Source organism: Diabrotica virgifera, chromosome 4, assembly GCF_917563875.1.
Source record: "Diabrotica virgifera virgifera chromosome 4, PGI_DIABVI_V3a".
Lineage (NCBI taxonomy): Eukaryota > Metazoa > Arthropoda > Insecta > Coleoptera > Chrysomelidae > Diabrotica > Diabrotica virgifera.
Window position 1 is genome coordinate 2,437,759 of NC_065446.1, and position 20,811 is coordinate 2,458,569.

Sequence of the window (20,811 nt, forward strand, 5' to 3'; positions counted from 1 at the left end):
TTTAAATGTATACTATAGCCTTGTTTATAGTAGACTTTGTTACAACATAGTTTTATGGGGGAATACAGTCAATAGTGACAGAATATTTATAACACAAAAACGTATAATACGAAAAATGTTTGGAATTAGACCTCTTGAGAGCTGTAAGCCCATATTTATTAAGAATAATATTTTAAGTTTTCCATGTATTTATATTTTCAGAATGTTACTATATGCTTTTGATAATATTCATATGTATGACAGAAATTCTAGTTTCCACAATTATTCGACGCGTGGTGGCGATTTGCTGAGTGTACCTGGTCATAGATCGAGTAAATTTGAAATGTCAGTAAAGTATATGAGCATTAGATTGTTTAACGTTTTACCAAAAAAATATAGAACAATGAATAAATATTTCTTTAAGAAATCCATTAAAAGCTTATTGCTTACCAAATGTTATTATACTGTGGAAGAGTTTGTTTCGGACAGAAATATTACCTGAATGTTATTAATTCTATCTACCTTCAAATGTTTATAAAATTTATAAATGTATTAATTTTATTGTTTGTTTGTTTGTAAAACTAATGACATGTCCTATACATTGTATGTCTTAAAGGATGAATAAATATTATTATTATTATTATAAAGGTAAAGTTAACAAAATTCCTTTTTGATCTTATCGCGATGTAACATACAATATCGATTAAAAATTTTGAATGTGATCAAAATCTGTGCTGTTATGAGATGCTCTGGAGTAGTTATTAAAACTATAATTCATAGAGTGGGGTATAGAGGATCAAATAAACCTATTAAAACTCATTTTATGCAATTTACTGTTCATTTTAGTTGGCTAATCACTTTTACTCAAGGACTTTACTCCTTATCAGCAATAAATTAATTAAAAAAAAAATAATAAACTACCGATGTCCCATATCCTACAGTTTTTTCTGTCGTACTTTTTTTATAATTTATTAGTATTGCGTCTACAAGAGATAAAGGGTGATAAGAAAACATGAAGTAGAATTCAATTTTTGAGCATACAATCATAATGCCCTTTAACCTTCAACATTTGAACTATTTATATTAGATACGTTTCCTTTTTGGAATCCCTTAAGTATACAACTTTCTTCTTCATAGAAAGGAGATAACGATAAGAATGTATTTTGTTTAGTGCAACAATTAATAGTCAATAAAAGTTGGAAAATTGGAAAATATAAGATTATGATTGTTACTATGTAATATTTGTTTGACTTGTTTCCTGTTTAAAATTTTATTGTTTATTTTACAAAACCGCTGTTTTACATTACAATGATCTTAGCTGCATCACTCTGAGAGTAATCAGAGTCGGACTTAACCTGCAGCAATAGTATTAATATTTAAAAAATTCAAAATGCAACATTATAACAACAAGTAAAATGTAAGTAAGCTTTTATTAAATTTAAACCTTTACTTTGTAACCGAAATCTTTCCTTCAATCACCGTTACAGAATGGTTAAGTGCTATGTATGGTCCATATTGTTATACGGCATAGAGACATGGACGTTGGAAATATCTTCCATTAATGTTGGAGGCCTTCGAAATGTAGACCTCGCGAAGAATACTGAGCATACAATGGACAGACAGGGTGAGAAACGAGGAAGTCCTAAGAAGAGCAAATACTGAGAGAGAATTGCTCAATTTGATCAAGACACGAAAAATTGCATACCTGTGGAAGACCTGTGCAGTTATTATAACTGCACGGGTCACCCGTCCCGCCGGCGCAGGTTGTGTCTCGCTTAGGTTCAATTTGCGCCGGGCCTAAGGTAATTCGCCAACGCACTATAAGTGCACGGCGCCATAAGACAAAGTAAATGTAAATAAATGAATGTGAAAAAGATAGAAAGAAGAGGCTGATGAAGGAGAGGTTGAAAGATTCTATGGAGAATTACAGGAAGTGGTGATAAAATCCAAAGAAACGAACTCGCAGCAGTAAATCATTATTACAATATTATAGTTGTCAGTACTACTTCGAGAGAAAAGATGCCCTTAAAGAAAAAGTGGAACATCCTCATCTCAAAAAGATGGGAAACATACGTAACTAATGTCAGAACGTATCACGGAGCGAACTCTGACTCAGATCTCTATCTTGTGGTGGCAAAATTGCGACAGAAAATCGCGATAGTGGCAAAAGCGAAAAATAGTCGAATTAAAAAATGGAATGTTGAAGGATTTAAAAAAGACAAGAGTATCAAAATTCAAAATACTCTCCAAATAAAAGTTTAGGGAACTAGAGACGAAGATAGTACAGAGGAGGAATAGAAAAAATTGAAAACAATAATAACGAAATCTGCAGAGAAAACTGTCGGAAAAGGCAAAGAAGTGCGGAATGGTGTGATGATGTATGTAGAACTGCAGTATAGGAAAAAGGCAAGCTAAGCTAACCAACTTCAAAGAAATTCAAGGAATAGTAGAGAAATTTATAACGAAAAGAGAATACAAGCGATTAGAATATGCAGAAGAAAAACAAGTAGGTACAAGAAATCCTAGAGCATAACAACAGACACGGAAGCAGAAAATTCTACAAAAAATTAAAGAAAGCACACAGACATTTAGATCAAAATTGTTTTTTTTTTATTATTTAGGGGTCATATTACCCGTATGTACGCCTATGGTAAATATAAAATTCTGAATTGTATGTCAAAAAAAGCGCAATAATTACCTCTTAAAACCTACCAAATTTCATTTGCTTATAGGTATATCTCAACCGGTTTTAGAGCAATAAATAAATCGTCAGTTTGTAAGAAAAAATTCAACATCCCGTATCTCGGAAATGAAGCATTTGCGGACATAATGTGTTTATTAAACAAACGGTCATTATTTTTCATGCAGAATTACTCTTTAAAGTTTGTCGCACTTATTTAGAAATACTCTATATTGACAAAAATATACCGGAAGTAAAATGAGCCTCCGTTCGGATCTCCGGGTGAGGACTATCTCACGGGGAACACCATTGCAGGTTAGAAAAATCAGGACAGGGTCGTGGAATCTTGGTAGTCTTACAGGTAAGAGTCTGGAGTTAGTGGATGCGCTCAAACGAAGGAGAGTTCAAATTGCTTGCATTCAAGAAACTAGGTGGAAAGGTCAAAGGGCGAAAGAACTAGGAGAAGGTTACAAATTGTGGTATGCAGGGAGTAGTAACACTAGAAATGGAGTTGGTATAATTGCTGATAGTGAAATGAAAGATAACGTAGTGGAAGTTGTAAGAACGAGTGAAAGAATGATGTCAGTGAAATTTGTAATTGATAAAGAGGTATTGAATGTTGTGTGTGTGTATGCTGCTCAAACAGGTCTGGGTGAGTATGAAAGAAGAGCTTTTTATGACCAATTAGGAGACGTCCTGAGTGATATTTTCGTCAGAGGAGAAAGTTATAATAGGAGGTGATTTCAATGCACATGTGGGCCAAGCCAAGACAGGATATGAAACAATACATGGGGGATTAGGCTTTGGAACTAGAAATGAAGCTGGAGATGACATGTTTGAATTAGCAACAGCATTGGATATGGCGATTGTTAACACATTCTTTAAAAAGAGAGAAACTCAACTTATTACCTACAAAAGTGGACAACATTAATCCCAAATAGACTACTTCATGATAAGGAAAGAAGACATACGTGAATGCAAGGACTGCAAAGTAATAGTAAGTGAGACAGTAAGCCAACAACATAAGCTGCTTGTTCTAGACATCGAAGTAAAAAGCAAATCTAAACAAAAATATCGAAGAGGACCACAAAAAATCAAGTGGTGGATGGTAAAAGGTGAGAAAGAAGGTCTATTCAGGAGAAGAATAGTAGAAAAAATATGTTGGAACATGAAAGGAAGTCCTAATACAATTTGGAGAAAAATGGCCAGTAGTACTAGAGAGACTGCTATTGAAATACTTGGGAAAACGCCAGGAAAAAAGTTTGAGGATAAAGAGACTTGGTGGGGGTCAAACGAAGTACAAGGAAAAATAAAGGAGAAAAGAAAATTATATAAAAAGTGGCAAGAAACCAGATCCGACACAGATCTTCAAAACTATATGGTGGCAAAAAAGGAAGCGAAAGTAGCAGTAGCAAAAGCCAAAGCCGAAGCGTATTCAAACCTATACGATCAACTTGATACCAGGGAAGGCGAAACGAAGATATATAAAATAGAAAAATAGAGAGCAAAGAAAGCAAAAGATTTTAATCAGATTAGATATATCCGAGATGAAAATAATAAAATACTAGTTTACGAAAGGGATGTCATGATATTAAATGAAGAATTTGACAGACAGCCTGTAGAGTCAACGGAGACAGTAGCAGCAATGGTCACCAAAATAACAAACGAAGAAGTGGCTCAAGCGCTTCAAAAAATAAAGAAAGGAAAAGCAGTCGGACCAGATGATATTCCTTGGGAAGTATGGAGAGCATTGGGAGAGACAGGAACAAGGTGGCTAGCAGGTCTATTTAATAGAATTATGGAAGTTGGACAAATGCCAGACGAATGGAGAAGCAGTATACTGGTACCTGTTTACAAAAACAAGGGAGATATACAACAATGTATGTAGGATTGTAAATAGTTTACCTTATATTTTAAATTTCCCTGTATATCATTTTTCCTTGATTATTAGTACAAACACGAAACGAACGAACGTCGGTCGACGCCCACAGCTACAGATGTGTGGACAGATGGGTGGAACCAATCGGCGGGTGGCAGTAAGAAGATTGTGTTTATTTTCAATCGTCCTTAAGACATAAAAATAACAAGTAGAGCCCTTTGAACAAATTTTAATAGGGTAGTTCTCACGAAAACGAATTAAACCATGAATAGACGAAGATTAGCAGTAAGGTAATTTTGGTTGTCTGGGAATGAATACAGGCAGTCGATATAACGTCACAGCGACGAACAGACGCGTTCTTAGGAATAATACTTAGAAAAGACGAATTAAGACGGGTATTATATTGATTAGACGCAAATTATCTATAAATACATTTCCCTTTTGTAAGAATAAGAACACGTAAGATTTTTGGTCGCAATTACACAAGTACTTTTACATTTCGTTAATTTAATAGTAACAATAATTTAGTCATCTATTTTATTAATTAAAACTGTTAAACATCAAACGGACTTTTATTACGATCGTCTTTAAAAGAAAACCTACATGTACAAACTACAGGGCTATAAAACTGCTTAGCCACACCATGAAAATAAGGAAAAAGTAATTGATAGACGGATACATGAAGAGACTGAAATATCCGAGAATCAATTTGGATTTATGCAGGGCAGATCAACAACAGATGCAATTTTCATTATAAGCCAGTTGATGGAAAAATACAGGAGTAAAGAAACAAACGCTCATATGGTATTCATTGATCTTGAGAAAGCATATGATAGAGTTCCTCGAGAGATTCTGTGGTGGGCTCTCAATAAGAAAGGAGTCCCTGGTGAATATGTAAAGATTGTGAGGGATATGTATGAGGAAGTAATGACTAATGTTAGGACAGGTGTGGGAGAAACTGATAAATTTCATGTGAAAGTAGGATTGCACCAACTTTTTTATTATCCATCATGATTTTCCATCCATCAAAAAACACAATGTTAAGAAATCCTGAGACTATAGTTGGGTTTTAATTTTAATTTTTTATAAATGCTAGAATATGCCACGGAGTGTGGTTGACTTTGAGAAAAAAACAGTTTGATTGGTACACCCGGCATACAATGACAATTTGCCTGTCTAGCAACAATATTATTACGGCGATGTTAAAGAATAAGGCTATAACATATTAAAAAATAACTTCAATCGGACAACAGGTTTAGGAAATTCGAGACATCAAACATGGCCCATTTTGTGGGTGGACCTTTTTCTCTAACGCCCAGTGTATATCAAAAATAATAATGTTTAATACCTATGAACTAATAATAAACTCAAATAGGGACGCAAAAGCAAAAATTTGATTTTTTTTCAAAATCTGTTGAATAAAAAAATTAAGCAGAAGGTGTGCGACTGGCGAATATTGTTATTATTGATACAAGATAGAAACGTAACAACAAAGAAAAATTAATTTACCAAAGTACGTGAGAAACAAAATCCAAAATAATAATGGTCAATTCCTATAAATAAATCTACAAGGAAGAGTTTTCCTGTAGCTGGCTGTATACCATATAGACCAGGGCGCATCTGTAAAAATATTAGTACATTTGGACGTTGAGAGGTGACTCAAATTTTTTTGCAGAAATTGCTTGAAAATAAATCAAATAATAATATATGAGTTATCCTCCCTCTCAAAAAGGTCCGGAACATTGTTTAAATAATCAAAATGTCAAAAAATTAAGGAAAAATTCGATTTTTTTCTTGGTTATTTGATTGTAACTTTAAAAGTATTCATTTCTGAGAAAAGTTGTACTAACGTAAAAGTTGTGTAATTAAATTCCCTACAATATAGAATTGGTTAAATATTTAAAAAATAGTCACCCTTGTTGCAAAATAGCAATAATTGTGAAAAAAACATACAAAAACAAGTATTCGCATTTTACGTTTTTCAACCATTTATGCTATACCTAGGACCTTCATATTTCACCCTGAGAAACTCTATGATACAGTAAAACAATACTTTAAATTTAATTAAGATTGGTTCAATAGATTTTGCAATCCAGCTTTCGTAAAAAAAATTCATTTTTTCAAAATGTTACAGGACTGAAAATAAAGCAGATAGCAAGTTGAAAATTTTTTTGCGTATAGAAGTGTACTGTACCTTTCATTTACAATTTTGCAAAATTAAAATCGATTAACACCACGGCGTCAGGAATTTTTTTAAATAAACATTAATTATTGGTGCTACGCGCAGGATAGCGGATAGTTTGCTCTGATTGGGCATTCCAATGACCTTTGACAATGATTGATACATTTTAATTTTTATTACATTTCGATATAAATAAATAAACTTGTTTATTGCAAAATAAAAACACATACTCTATCCTTTGAAATAACACTTTTATTAGCAAAAGCTTTCTTTGTTCATATATTTTAACTTAAATAATAAAAGTTTATTATTTTTAAACATATGCAATTGTTTAAACAATATTTCACAAACAATAATAAAATTAGTTTGATTTTTGTGGAATTAAAATATTAAAATACAACAAAATATAGAGTAAGATAATAATATATTAGATAATGATTGGAAGAAATTTTGGTGGAAATCAACTTGTGTGAATCGAACACCGCTGTCCTGCGCGTAGCACCAAAAATTATTGTTTATTTCAAAAATTTTCTGACGCCGTGGTAATTAATCGATTTTAATTTTGAAAATTGCAAATGAAAGGTACAGTACACTTCTACAAGAAAAAAAAAATCAACTTGCTATCTGCTTTATTTTCAGTCCTGTAACATTTTGAAAAAATGATTTTTTTTTGCGAAAGCTGGATTGCAAAATTTATTTTGCAAAATTTATTAAACCGATCCTAATGAAATTTACAGTATTGTTTTACTGTATCATGAAGTTTTTCTGGGTGAAATATGAAGGTCCTAAGTTTAGCATAAATGGTTGAAAAACTTAAAATGCGAATACTTGTTTTTGTATGGTTTTTTCGCAATTATTGCTATTTTGCAACTAGGGTGACTATTTTTTAAATTTTTAACCAATTCTATGTTGTAGGAAATTTAATTACACAACTTTTATGTCAGTACAACTTTTCTCGGAAATGAATACTTTTGAAGTTATAATCAAAAAACGAAGAAAAAAATCGAATTTTTCCTTCAATTTTTAACATTTTGATTATTTAAACAATGTTCCGGACCTTTTTGAGAGGGAGGATAACTTAAATATTATTATTTGATTTATTTTCAAGCAATTTCTGCAAAAAAATTTGAGTCACCTCTCAACGTCCATCTCAAAATAGATGCGGCCTGGACTAATATATCACAAAAAATTAATTAAAATCCTTCATAAAAGGTATATGGGTGATTCCATTTCAAATCACAAATCACTCAATTTTGTAGCAAAAAAAATTTTGGATCTCCGATTTGTCTGAAAATTGGTATAGACTGGCTAGATATTTTAGTCGATAATTTTTTTGTTTTTTGCCAATTTTGCAAAAGTTGGCAAAATTACTAACTATTTAGTGATTATTAACTATTTAGTAATTATTTTTTGCCAATTTTACTAAAATTGGCAAAATTACCGACTAAAATATCTAGAAAGTTGCGTCTGAGTTTAGCGAACAGACTATATATACAGTTGAGTCCGCGAGTCTTTACCCGTGCGTCATTAATACCGGAAGAGATAAAACACATACTTTTTATCTAGCATCATTCTCTTCCACGCATGAAACTCATGACAAACCAGCTGCCGTTTGTTATTAAGTAACAACACATGTTATTTTTATGAACCATCTAGACTCAGTGCATTGAAAAGAGATAGGTACAAAAGAAGACGAATCGGTATATTTTCATATTTTAAACACAATTTGTTTGACGTTTCTGCTTTGTTTACTTTTGTGGCTGCCAGTCAGTTGAATTTTTTGCGGTTTTTGTCGAATTTTTGCGTTTTGAAGTTTCTTTATATTACACAAACAGTTGTTTTCACAACTAATTTTATATTGGGCTTTGAAATTTTAAGGTAAATAATTATATTTTGGCAATTAATATTTCAAACATACAAAGCTAACGTCATTCACACAGTAAAGAAATGATTGTGTTTAGATTTCCGTCAAAGTGAATAAAATAACAAATATAAAATATGTTATTGAATTTTTTTATAAATTGTTTATTTATTTATAAATCAATAATAATAAAAGAATTTATTAAGCTACTTCAAATGTAGCTGTAATTCTGCACAAAAATTTTGAAGCAAAACTTACATTTGACATTCTATATATTTGATAACGTCAAATTTTATAATAAAACCCGTAATCGGAACAGTAGCCACTTTCTGTCAGTTGTTGTTGCGTCACAGAATAACTAACCATGGTTAGTTATTCTGTGGTTGCGTGAAATAGATTTCCGACTTATTTCGTATGCTTTAAATGATGACGCACGGGTAAAGACTCGCGGATTCAACTGTAGCTTCTGCGGGACGTAAAAATTAAATATTTAAGGACAAAAAATCTTCTTCTTTTTTTCTCAAAATGTTATTTTACCTAAGCGATTTTACAGTGATTTGGTGTTTATTTAAACAAATTTGCATTTTCTATCGTAAAGTATCAATGGAAAACATAATATTTTAATAGAAGGGACTCAAAAATCTCATTATATGGCATTATAACAAGTTATTTTGATTCAAAACAAGGTTTTGATCAAATTTTATAGTGTAGAAAACGTTAAAATACCGTTTTTTACAATTTTTTCCATTCCCAAAATACATCATAATCGGTTTGGCTAAAAATTTGCCCACAGATAGCCAAAACATAGTGGTGAGAAGGATTTGAATTATATCACAATACCAAAAAAGTTACATGCAATATCAGTCAAAAATATAGGCATCTACTGTAAGTAAAATTAACACGAAAATATCGACCTCACGACAAAAATTGTTAAAAAGAAATTGTAATAATTGTAAATACGATTTATTTGGAACAATTTCAGTTTCTACCATTTTTGTCGAATAGTTAAAAATGGCGGAGATATTGAGCAAAACAGGTTCTCCTTTAATATCAAGATGGCGGCTAACGTAACGGAGGAATTCATCCGTGATTTTAAATTTAGGCTACCATTGACTCCCCTAAAGATTGGAAAAATAAAATTTTGGGCAGCTCGGCATGCAAGGTCAAATGCTAGTCCGACCGGACTAATATACTTTTGAGTCTGATATTACTGCATGTAACTTTTTTGGTATTGTAATATAATTCAAATCCTTCTAACCACTTAAACTTAAAGTACTGTTTTTGCTATATGTGGGCAAATTTTCAGCCAAATCGATAATGATGTATTTTGGGAATGGAGAAAAATGTAAAAAAAAACGGTATTTTAACGTTTTCTACACTATAAAATTTGATCAAAACCTTGTTTTGAATCAAAATAACTTATTATAATGCCATATAATGACATTTTCGAGTCCCGTCTATTAAAATATTATATTTTTTTCTATAAATATAAATTCAAATATAGGCGCAAAAACCAAATATTTTCCATTTTTTTTTCAGATTCTGGATAAAAAATCAACCACAAGGTTTGCGATATTATTATCGTGATTACTGATATAACATTAGAAAACAAAATCCGCATTTTTACAAAAATATTTCCTCACCCACAAGTCCTGTCCTGTTCATTAGTGGCAAAACCTTTGTAATAAGGGAGAATAGCTTAGAGGATGGAAAATTTTTTCCCTCTCGTAAAAAAATTTTCCATCCTCTAAGGAGAATAGTAAGCGTTCATTTTTAGCCCAGTTTCTAAAATATATCACAAATAATAATGTTCAATACCTATAAATAAATATTAATTCGCGTGTATGACCCTGTGGATGCAGATAATTTAAAAATCATTGCATGTCATCATATAATAAAAATAAAATTAGAAACAGTTTGCAAATTTACCTAAGGGAGCCTTTTGGACATTAGATATGCCTACCTATTTCAAAATTAAAACACGTGAATACACAGGCGTATGTTTGCAACAGAATAATCCTCAGAATGGCTAATACCTACAAATTTAAAATGGAAGCTAGACGATTGTCGTTAAACAAAATTTAGCGCCAAAATGAATGAAACTCATTTTCAAAATCAATATTATAAAAAAAATCAAGTACTTACATCGTTCCGGCTTTTTATAGTGGACCTTTTGGGCCTCAGTAGAACATCTTTGAAGTCCAATTTAATTTCATTAACTATATTGGGCATTTTGAATTTGTACTTGTACTAGTACTAAAATAAAAAATGAAAATAGCTTTCAGCTGACTACGTTACGTCAGCCGCGTCAGCCTAACCTCCCCCCTTGGATCTGTCCGTCAACTCAACCGTTTACATACAATACAAAATTTCGCACAACGACGTTAAAATACGATCGAAATCGAATATCGACAGTGTCCCCGAGACGGTGCAGGCAAGTGACTTGGATGTGGCTATGCAACCGAGACATCAAATGTATTTTCCGTGGTATTTTCCTAGCACTCTAGACCTGAATTATGCAAAATGCATTTTTTTGCATATCTGGCATATTTTGCATACATTTTATATCTTCTTCTAACTTCTTGTATGTAAGCATTAAAGCCTGTTTCTTCTTCAATATTAGCCTCCTAATTTGTTTAAGTTATCGCACCATCTTTTTCTTGGTCTGCCAATACTTCTTCGTCCATTTGGCGACTTATCTCGTGCTATTCGTACTATCCTATCCTCTGCCATTCTACTAATGTGTTCGTTCCACTCCTGTTTTCGTTTTGTCACCCATCCATTTATGTCTTCTACATTGCATGATCTTATGTTTTCGCTTCTCTCCCTATCCAACAGATTTTTCCTGATATTCGTCGGAGTATTTTCATCTCTGTTGTTTCTAGTAGTCGTCTCGTTTTACCTGCATGTGTCAGGTCTTGTCTCCGCCGTGTATGTCAATATAGGTCTAACTGCTGCTTTATAGATTCTTGCTTTTGTGTCTTGTTTTAGGTGTTTGTTCTTCCAGATTGTGTCATTAAGAAATCCCGCCGCTTTACTTGCTTTTAAGCTTTGTTGTCGTACTTCCTCTTCAACATCTCCGTAACTGGTTATATCTATTCCTAGATACCTCAAATTGCTTCCTGTTTTATTATTTTACTATCAATTTCGATTTTACATCGTAGTGGGTATTTAGATGTTGTCATACATTTGTTTTTTTCTGCTGATATTATCATATTGTATTTCTTGGCTGTTGTATTGAAGATGTGTGTTAATCTTTGGAGATCGTCTTCTGTCTCGGCGATTATTGCGGCGTCGTCTACATAACATAATATTTGGATTTCTTTATTCCCAATTCTGTAACCATGAGCTTTACGTACTGCTTCTATTATTTCGTCCATTATTTTATTAAAGAGCAGTGGGCTTAACGAGCCACCTTGTCTGACTCCGCTTTGTACTGGTATAAACTGCGTTAGTTTTCCATTTATCTTTGCCTGCATTCGATTATGAAAGTAGATGTTTTCGATGGTTTGTATAATATTGATTGGTATATTTCTTCCATACAGTAAATGTAAGACGTCTTCGAATTGGATGCGATCGAAAGCCTTTGTCAAGCCTATAAAACATAGATATGCTGGTTTATTGTACTCAATGGCCTTTTCTGTGATTTGTCTTAGTACAAATACGGCTTCTACGCAGGATCTTCCTGATCTGAATCCTTGTTGTTCATCTGCTGATAAAGTTGTTAGTTTATTGATTTTGTTGGTTAGGACTTTGTGGTTAGCTTAAGTGCGGTGTTCAGTAGATTTATACCTCTATAATTATTGGGGTATTCTTTGTCTCCTTTCTTGAACATTGGTATCATTAGTTTTTGTATAAGTTTTGGTATCTCTAGGGTCATACTTTCTCCTCCGTATTTTAGAAGCTCGTTGGTTATTCCGTCTGGTCCTGGTGACTTTCTGTTTTTGAGTGAATTTATGGGTATCTCTACTTCCTGAAAACTGATTTCTATTTCTTGTCTTAATTCAGGTAGGTTATTGTTTTGATTATTATTTTCCTTTCCTTTAAACAGTTCCGCCAAGTATCTTTCCCATTCGTTTGCTGGTATGTTATTGTTCCTTCAATTCTGCCATTTCTTTCCGTTGGTTTTTTATGAATCTCCATATTTGTTTTTGTGTTCCGTGTAGAAGTCGCTTTCCATCTTTTTGTAAACTGTTCCCAGTGTTCATCTTTTGTTCTTCTTACCAATTGCTTTGTTTCATTTCGTATTCTTCTATAGGTGTCTCTGGATTCTGGAGTGTTGAATGTTTTATACTTCATGTATGCCTCTCGCTTCTCTTTACATTTCTTTTCTGAACCATGGTGTATTGTTGTTGTTTATTTTGTTCAGTATGACTTTGCATTTTCCTAGAACTTCTGCTGCTGCCTCTTCAATGTTGTTTTTAATTTTCTCCCAGCTCGCGTTTAATATATCTTCGATGTCGTCTATTAGTTTCAGCTGTATCTTCTGTGCTAGCCTCCTTTGGTACATTTCTCTTGTAGAATCGTTCCACAGCTTTTATATCGTTACAAGAAATTACATCATATATTTGTATATCTTGATAAAAAATGTACCTATATATAATGCCAATATTTTTGATTGTGTCCGCCTTTTCTCATTACATGCAAGAGACAGCATAGAACTTCAAGATATTCTCTCTCTCTCTAGTTCCATCCCTCTTTGTGGAGTATTGGGGGCCTGTGAGTTTCTTGCCCTTCTTGTTTATTCTCTGGATAGACTGTGTACTAGTTCCTTCCATTCTCTTCTATTTTTTGCTTTGTTTTTGACTTTAACTCATCTTGGTCCAATTTTTCGTATTCTCTCGTTGCAATTTTTTTTCAGCTGTTCTCTGGTGTTCCTCTCTATTTCTTTTCTCCTCTGGTTATACAAAATCTACTTTAAAATACTGTACAAAAAAATATTTGTATATAAAAATTAAAATCGAATAACAAGTATGTATGTTCATCCATCAATGAAATAGAAGTGGGCATTCATTTCTAAATAGAATAAAACAAATTGCATTCATAACAAAAATAAAACAAACATAGCATTCTGTTATCTTAACACTATTCATTCAAAAAGAACGGAAGTAATAAATTTAATGATTATTAGGCCGCCGGCAGCTGGGCAAAGGCGGTGGGCCAATGAACACTTCAATATTGCACATTTGGCAGAAACTAAAGATTTGACTTGTCTACAGTAGGACATCGCGTTAGAGTTGGGATTTTCAAACTGTATTATTACAAGTAGATAAGGTTCTTGTCGTCGCACAGATATACTCCAGGGAAATAAGCAAGAAATAGACCATGTTCGGGACACTGAAATATTGAGGTAGCTGACTACTATTTTAGATATTGTTGACTGTTGACCTATAGGATGAAAACCTACATGTTTCCTGCTTAGAGTTCGCGGCCGTTTTTTAATTATTAACAATTTAGTGCAATCAACGCAATTTTTTCCATTTTTTGCACCCAATTAAAAAGCTAAATAGTTGACATAAAATTACAAAATTTATTTTTTTAGAACATTGAAAAACCTTCAAAATGACGATTTTTGAAAGTCAAAAAGTTAATTTGTTGCTTCGTAAACTGCAAAATAACTGAAAATCGTTATATATTAATAACTTTTACTAAATAACTTAAAACTGTAGTGTTTCACTCAAAGTTGGGTATTGGGGTACATAAAAAACCCTCAAAATTTGAGACCGATCCATTAGTTAGTTTAAAAGTTATTCTATTTGTTCATCCCAGAGACCTTTGTTTTGCAATAACAAATGACAGAAAATAATGAATAAAGGACAATTTTGCGTATGCCAAATGAAAGTAGAAAAGTGATACTATCAAAATGTATTAATAAAAGATAAAAAATTATCTAATATAGTAAAAAATCCTAGTTTATAAACATTTAGAATAACTTTAAAAATATTGTCCGTAGAAAACATCTTTTTACATATTCGAAAAGGTGATATTTTACTCGAATTTTTAAAAATGTAGTTCAAATTGTGACTAGTCATGGTAAGTGGAGGGGGAGCTACTGCTTTGATTGCACTAAATTGTTAATAATTAAAAACGGATGCGAACTCTAGGCAGGAAACATGTAGGTTTTCATCCTATAGGTCAACAATAACTAAAAAAGTTGTCAGCTACCTGGCGGAAGCCGACAAATGCATGAGTTCAAAATCTTAAAAGGCAACTTAAAACTACTATCATTTTCTATATCTTGGGATCTACTCAAAGGATTTTGATCTTTCTTCTTTTAATTTGTATGTACTTTTGTGTACATTGCAAATATACAATTTGTCTAGACATTTATTAATTAATAAACAGTCTAATTTTTTTTTTAAAAATTTTGACAAAATAATTTTTTCTCAAAAATCCATTTTTTGTAATCATACTACATATCATTATTAATTAATAGAAATCGGTACAACGGCCTACTTCATTCAGATGGACTTACCCAAGATTTTTTATGTATTTTGTCCCGTATAACACGAATTTTTTGGTTAACAGTTGATCCGGATGTCGATAAGATTGTTATAAACAAAGAACTTGAGAAATTACCTAACACCGATTTTTAGCAAAACAAACCTTCTTTCTATTTTTTGGGTCATTCTAAGCAAAAAATGTTGTTACAAGTTTTTTCGTAGGATGCATAGTTTTCGAGATAAGAGCGGTGGAACATTCAAAAAATCGAAAAATTGCAATTTTTGGACCCGAATAACTTTTGATTAAAAAATAAAATAGCAATTCTGCTTACCGCATTTGAAAGTTCATGTCAAATTATACCGGTTTTGATTATTTGCATTGCCAAAAATTAATTTTTTTATTGTTATACAAAGCTATAAACACATAGTGCTTGACTAATGGTTTCAATGCATCTCTCATTTAAAATCGAACGAGTAGGCGCGCTAAAACATGCAATTTCTACGTATCATGCTTTAAAACGCATGCATTGGGCACAGGTCAAAACACTTAAACATACTTATAATAGTAATATGTAACATTACGCCTGATGTAAAATAGGTAAATAATATTTTTAACACATTTCCAAACATTATTTGAAGAACCTAACATTCTTATTTAAATAAAAAATTCTGCATGCATTTTTTTTCCGTAAAAATGGTACATGTTTGAAGGGCGGCTACTAGAGAATTGCCTAGGGCGTCATTTGACCTAAACGAGGCCCTGAATGGATATGTAAGTTTGCTTTGTTGTTTTCGATAGTATTAGATATATTAGTTGTTATTCTGTTGAACCAGTATATTTTCAGGACTTTTTTTTAAAGATTTGTTTACAAAACTTTGCAGGTTTCTAGTTTTAGTTTCGTACTATTTCCATGTATGCTGCATAAAATAGTAGGTATACTTTTGACACAACTATTAAAGATTTTAATTTTTGTTGTTTCCGATATTTCGTTTGTTTGCCAATTCTACTTAGAGCGTTGAATGCATGTTAAGCCTTTATTATTCTCGTCTGTACAACCTTGTATATTCTTTATACACCCCTGCTCCTTTCCATGACTGATCCCAAATATCTGAACTTGTTCTACTTCCTTATCATTTTTTTTTTAATATGGGTGGTTATTATTTTTGAAGAGTTGGTTTACTCTGTGTTAATTGATACCGATCGTGTCGGAGTAGGGGAGAGTTGGACAAAACCGGGTAGGTTGATAAAACCGGGTACCCCTTAATTCTTCTAACTGTCTGCTGCTATCTATTAGACAATGTTAAAATTAGTGTCCCTTTACCACCAACAGTCGTGTGTATTCATTTCTACCTCATTTGAGTCATCTGTGCCGGAGCAGTAAGACCTTACCTGTTTTTTGATGCAGGAAACTCGATTTTTAAGGAAAGTTGATAGCTGTTTTCTCCTCTAATGAATAACTAATGGCCATTTCAAAATTTAATACATGTCACCTAGTATATTACCTTTAATTTGGCCAAAAATTTTGAATATTATATCATAATTTAAAAATTTAAATAGCATTTAATGTCTTGTTTACGAGTTTGACAAAACCGGGTAGTCCGAAAATCGACAAAACCGGGTACCCGATTTTATCAGGCCTCTTGTTACTTCCAGTTTCTGCAGTGTTTTTTTTGCTTTTAGTTAACTACAACGTGTGGCTTTTTCTGTTGAAGAAGCTAGTAGGAATAATTTAAAAAATTTCCAGTCGTAAAAAAATTAAAACTAAATGAACTGGACAAAAAAAGAAAAAACGTGGTAAAACGGGCTGCACCAAAAACAAAATTTTGGAGAGTTTGGAGAAAAAAGATAATAATGCCGATGCGTGTCTATATTACAATTAACTATTTTCAAATTATAATGCGAAGGAAGGGTGGATAAAATGTGTGCCTTGCACCAAATAGGCTTATGACACCTGTAGTACCTATGATGATGTAAATTAAGTTTTTATTTGTGACTTCTGTTCATATATTTTCAATTTTTGTTCACATACTTTTAATAAATATTTTATTTTCTGCCCATTAGTATTTTTACATGGTAATTAAGTTACTACCCGGTTTTATCATACCGGTTGGACAAAACCGGGTATTTTGCAATATTTTCATAAAAATAAAAAAAATTAAAAATCTAAGAATATTCTTAAAAATTGGCATTGGCATATCAAACTTAAGTCATTTGAGAATATTTCAATCTGCAGCAAACATTTGCTACTCTCACATAGCAAAAGATACAGACGATTTTTGGAGTGGTACCCGGTTTTGTCCAACTCTCCCCTACTTTGCGAATTTGTCTGCATATGATTTCGGTATTCTATCAGTTAGCAGGCAACATAATTTTGAAAGTGCAATTCGAGAAAGTGGGACGTTTTGTTGTGTTTTACGTCCATTTAAAAAGGAAAACTTCCAACCAGTCCTCACACAATGAGCAGTAACTCCCACAAAAACATCGCGAAAAAATAGAGGACACACGTAAAATGGATCAATGGTTGGAAGAAACTTGAGAAATAGACTAAGGGCGGAGTCCCATGTATTCGATTTCCGACATCCGAAAATCGTCTCTTTTCCTAGTTGCTATTTAGAGGCTAGTCACATTGTTGCGATTGTCGTATACGAAAATCCGTATAAAAACTGTCAATTTTTTGTTTATTGTTTGGTTAGGGATTGTTGTTTTACTGTGTATTGGAAATATTCCCTTCTCCTATTATATAAATTATTGCGGTTATTATGGATAACGTAGAAGAAACTATGGAAGATATAATGTCTCCAATATCTCTTCCATAGTTTCTTCTTGGTTATCCATAATAACCACATTTATACGAAATCGAAAATGTAAGATTTGTAGAAATTTTTTTGCGAATTAAAAGAAGCAGAAATAATAATAGGGTTTTATTAACTTTACGAACATAACTTTCGATTAAAATCCATGTTTCAATAAATTGAATGCACAGAACTATTGGGGTGAGTGTATGAGGTTACAAAAGATCCGTTTTATCGGAGAAAGTTAATAGCTATTTGTATAACAAGGGAGGAAAGTGCTACTTTTCCTCCCGAAAATGAAGTTTACTGCCCGACGCGTAGCGGAGGGCAGTAATCATTCAAGGGAGGAAAAGGCACTTTACTCCCATGTTATACATATTTTTTCATTTTTACTTAATTTATTTATGTAACTAACCAACAAAATTTATTAGAACCATAGATATATAATACTCTAGATTGCGCCCTGCGATCTTAAAATGGGTGACGGTTGCGACAGAGATAAATGAGCCTATTTGGTCGGTAGTCTCTTTTTAATTTAAGGGGAATATCGACGACGTGACTATCCCACTTTATCGAGTAATATGTGTTGACAGTTGGAGCGGGTGGTGACGAGAAATGGTCTTTGGTCTTCGAACGTGGATAATCGTGGTTCGAATCCGGTACCAACTTTACCTTTTTTATTTTTATTTAATCAATATTGCGTTTATTAGATATTTTTACATCTGAAAAATGGACCTAAGTAAATCTAGCAGATAATAAATGTACCTATGTATAGTAAGTTAATATTGGAATACATAATTTGTGAACTGCATAGTAAAATAAAAGTCATTCGTTATTAATATAAATTCGTCCTTATTCGAATGATGTGAATAATATTTGTTTTGCTTCTACTTTTTTAAAAAATTGTAACAATAGTTTCATAAATAAAAATAATGTCTAATTACTTATAATTGAATCGGTCATTTCAAAAACAGCAAAGTCCACAATTTTGAGAAACTAACTTTTTGAGAGGCGTTGTGTGCAAAAACGACACCAGTCCAGTAAAAACATTAGGAACAAAACTACAATATAACTCTGAATTTTGATGTCATCCATTTCATCCATCTTTCGACTATGTAGTTAAGTTTTCTTTGCTCTTCTGTAAAATTAGGAATATGTGACTCGTGTTGTTTTTGAAATGATTGATTCAATTAATAAATCGATGGTACATTATGTTGATATTAATTATTGGTAATTTTTTACCAATATTTTTAATTACGTTATACTATTCTACCATTAACTTATTAACAAAAATAACATTGGCTTTTATATTTTTAAAAATCTATAGGTACCTACACAGTTTTTCTTATTTGTTATATATTTCTTTGCATAGATTTATTTTAGAGATGTAATAATATCTAATAAACGCAATATTGATTAAATAAAAAATAAAAAAAGTAAAGATTGGTACGGGATTCGAACCAGGATTATCCACGTCCGAAGACAAACGACCAGTTCTCGTCGCCATCCGCTCGAACTGTCAAACCATCTAAAATACTCGATGACAGAGTAGGATAGTGACGTCGTCGATACTCCCCTTGAATTAGAAAGAGACTACCGACCAAATAGGCTCATTTATCTCTGTCGCAACCGTCACCCATTTTAAGATCGTAAGGCGCAATCTAGAGTATTATAAATCTATGATTAGAACTAAAACTAGCAAGTAGGTACAATATAACTGTCAACTGTCAAATATATGTCAAATTATTAATGTAAACATTGTTAAATCAACATAACAATTTACTGTTTTTTACCATTCTGCAAAATACAGGGTGTTTTATAAATAAACGTTAAAATGTATAGATACTTACGCAATAGAAGATGATATTGTACAGGTTATAAGTTATATTTCATGAATGAAATACCATGACGTCACTTTTACTTTTCCTCCCTAGGGAGGAAAAGTACAACTTTGCTCTCTACAATCAGGTCCGGAAAAATATACTTTCGGTAGAGGTAGGTGGAAAAATAGTTTTATCTTTATCCGATGTCGGAAGCGTAGTTAAAAATTTCGGATGAAATTCGGCGAGAAAATATTCTGATTCGATTCTGACTAATGAGAATACGTTCGAATCAACGTATCGTTGGAAATCGGATACATAGGACTCCACCCTAAGAAACAAGGAAGTTTATAGACGAAACGGAGTGAAACACATTGTCGAAAGTATTACAAGGCAAACTTGGAGAGAAGCGGAAGATGTTACAAGAATGAGAGACGACAGGTGGATAAAAAAATTGTCTGAGTAGAGACCATGGACAGACAAGCGAAGCTGGGTAAGACTATGGTGATTCGGAGTTGCCACCGCCGATGATGGGGTTGATTACGTTGAAACACTAAATACTTGAATATATTTATTTAACTCACTAAGTATTATAGTAACGAGTTGGTGTTGGATGAATGGACATCCGTCTTGACTCTAACCAAGTCTGTTTCTGAATAATCGCTGTATATCTTTCTACGTATCTATCAATAAGTATATCGTTAATTGTTTGTTACGATTGACTATTTTTAACGTGACCGTGAATTACTAATATAGGGGAGAGTTGGATAAGACGGGATAGTCAGATAAAACGGGATACCTAGCCTAGAGACCCAACTAGTGCTGCTACCAATCGGACAACGACGAAAACTTGTTCTCAGTCGTCATTTTAACATTCTCAGTTCGTTTTACCTCGATGCCATTATTTGATGAAAAGTTGTTGCGTTTAGAATTGTTTGACTCTATTTTTTTGGTACTTTGTACTTTTAAGTGAGTTGTTTTCTACATTATATTGCCTACATATCTAAACATATAATTCCGGTGACTATTATTACATTTAATTAAGCACTCATTAACGAATATTCTCATGTGTAGTCTATCTAATTTTACTTTCACGTTTAGGCAGGAGCCATTTATTTGTTTTGAAAAATGTCTGAGTTGGACAAAACGGGACACTTATAAGTTGGATAAAATG

The 20,811-nt window shown here is 32.5% G+C and overlaps 1 protein-coding gene across 2 annotated transcripts in view; it reads right to left on the reverse strand.

Moving 5' to 3' along the window:
- LOC114332993 (GMP reductase 2) overlaps positions 1 to 10,967 on the reverse strand; it is a 69,561-nt gene extending 58,594 nt beyond the window's left edge. Inside the window, exon 1 of one of the 2 annotated variants that reach the window (XM_028282798.2) lies at positions 10,727 to 10,967. In XM_028282798.2, coding sequence (XP_028138599.1) covers positions 10,727 to 10,813 — 87 coding nt within the window. In that variant the 5' untranslated portion in view covers positions 10,814 to 10,967. Of the gene's footprint in view, positions 1 to 10,510; positions 10,530 to 10,726 lie in introns of those variants that run through there. The other variant, XM_050647926.1, reaches the window with a different exon arrangement.
- Between the last annotated feature and the right edge of the window lie 9,844 nt (positions 10,968 to 20,811).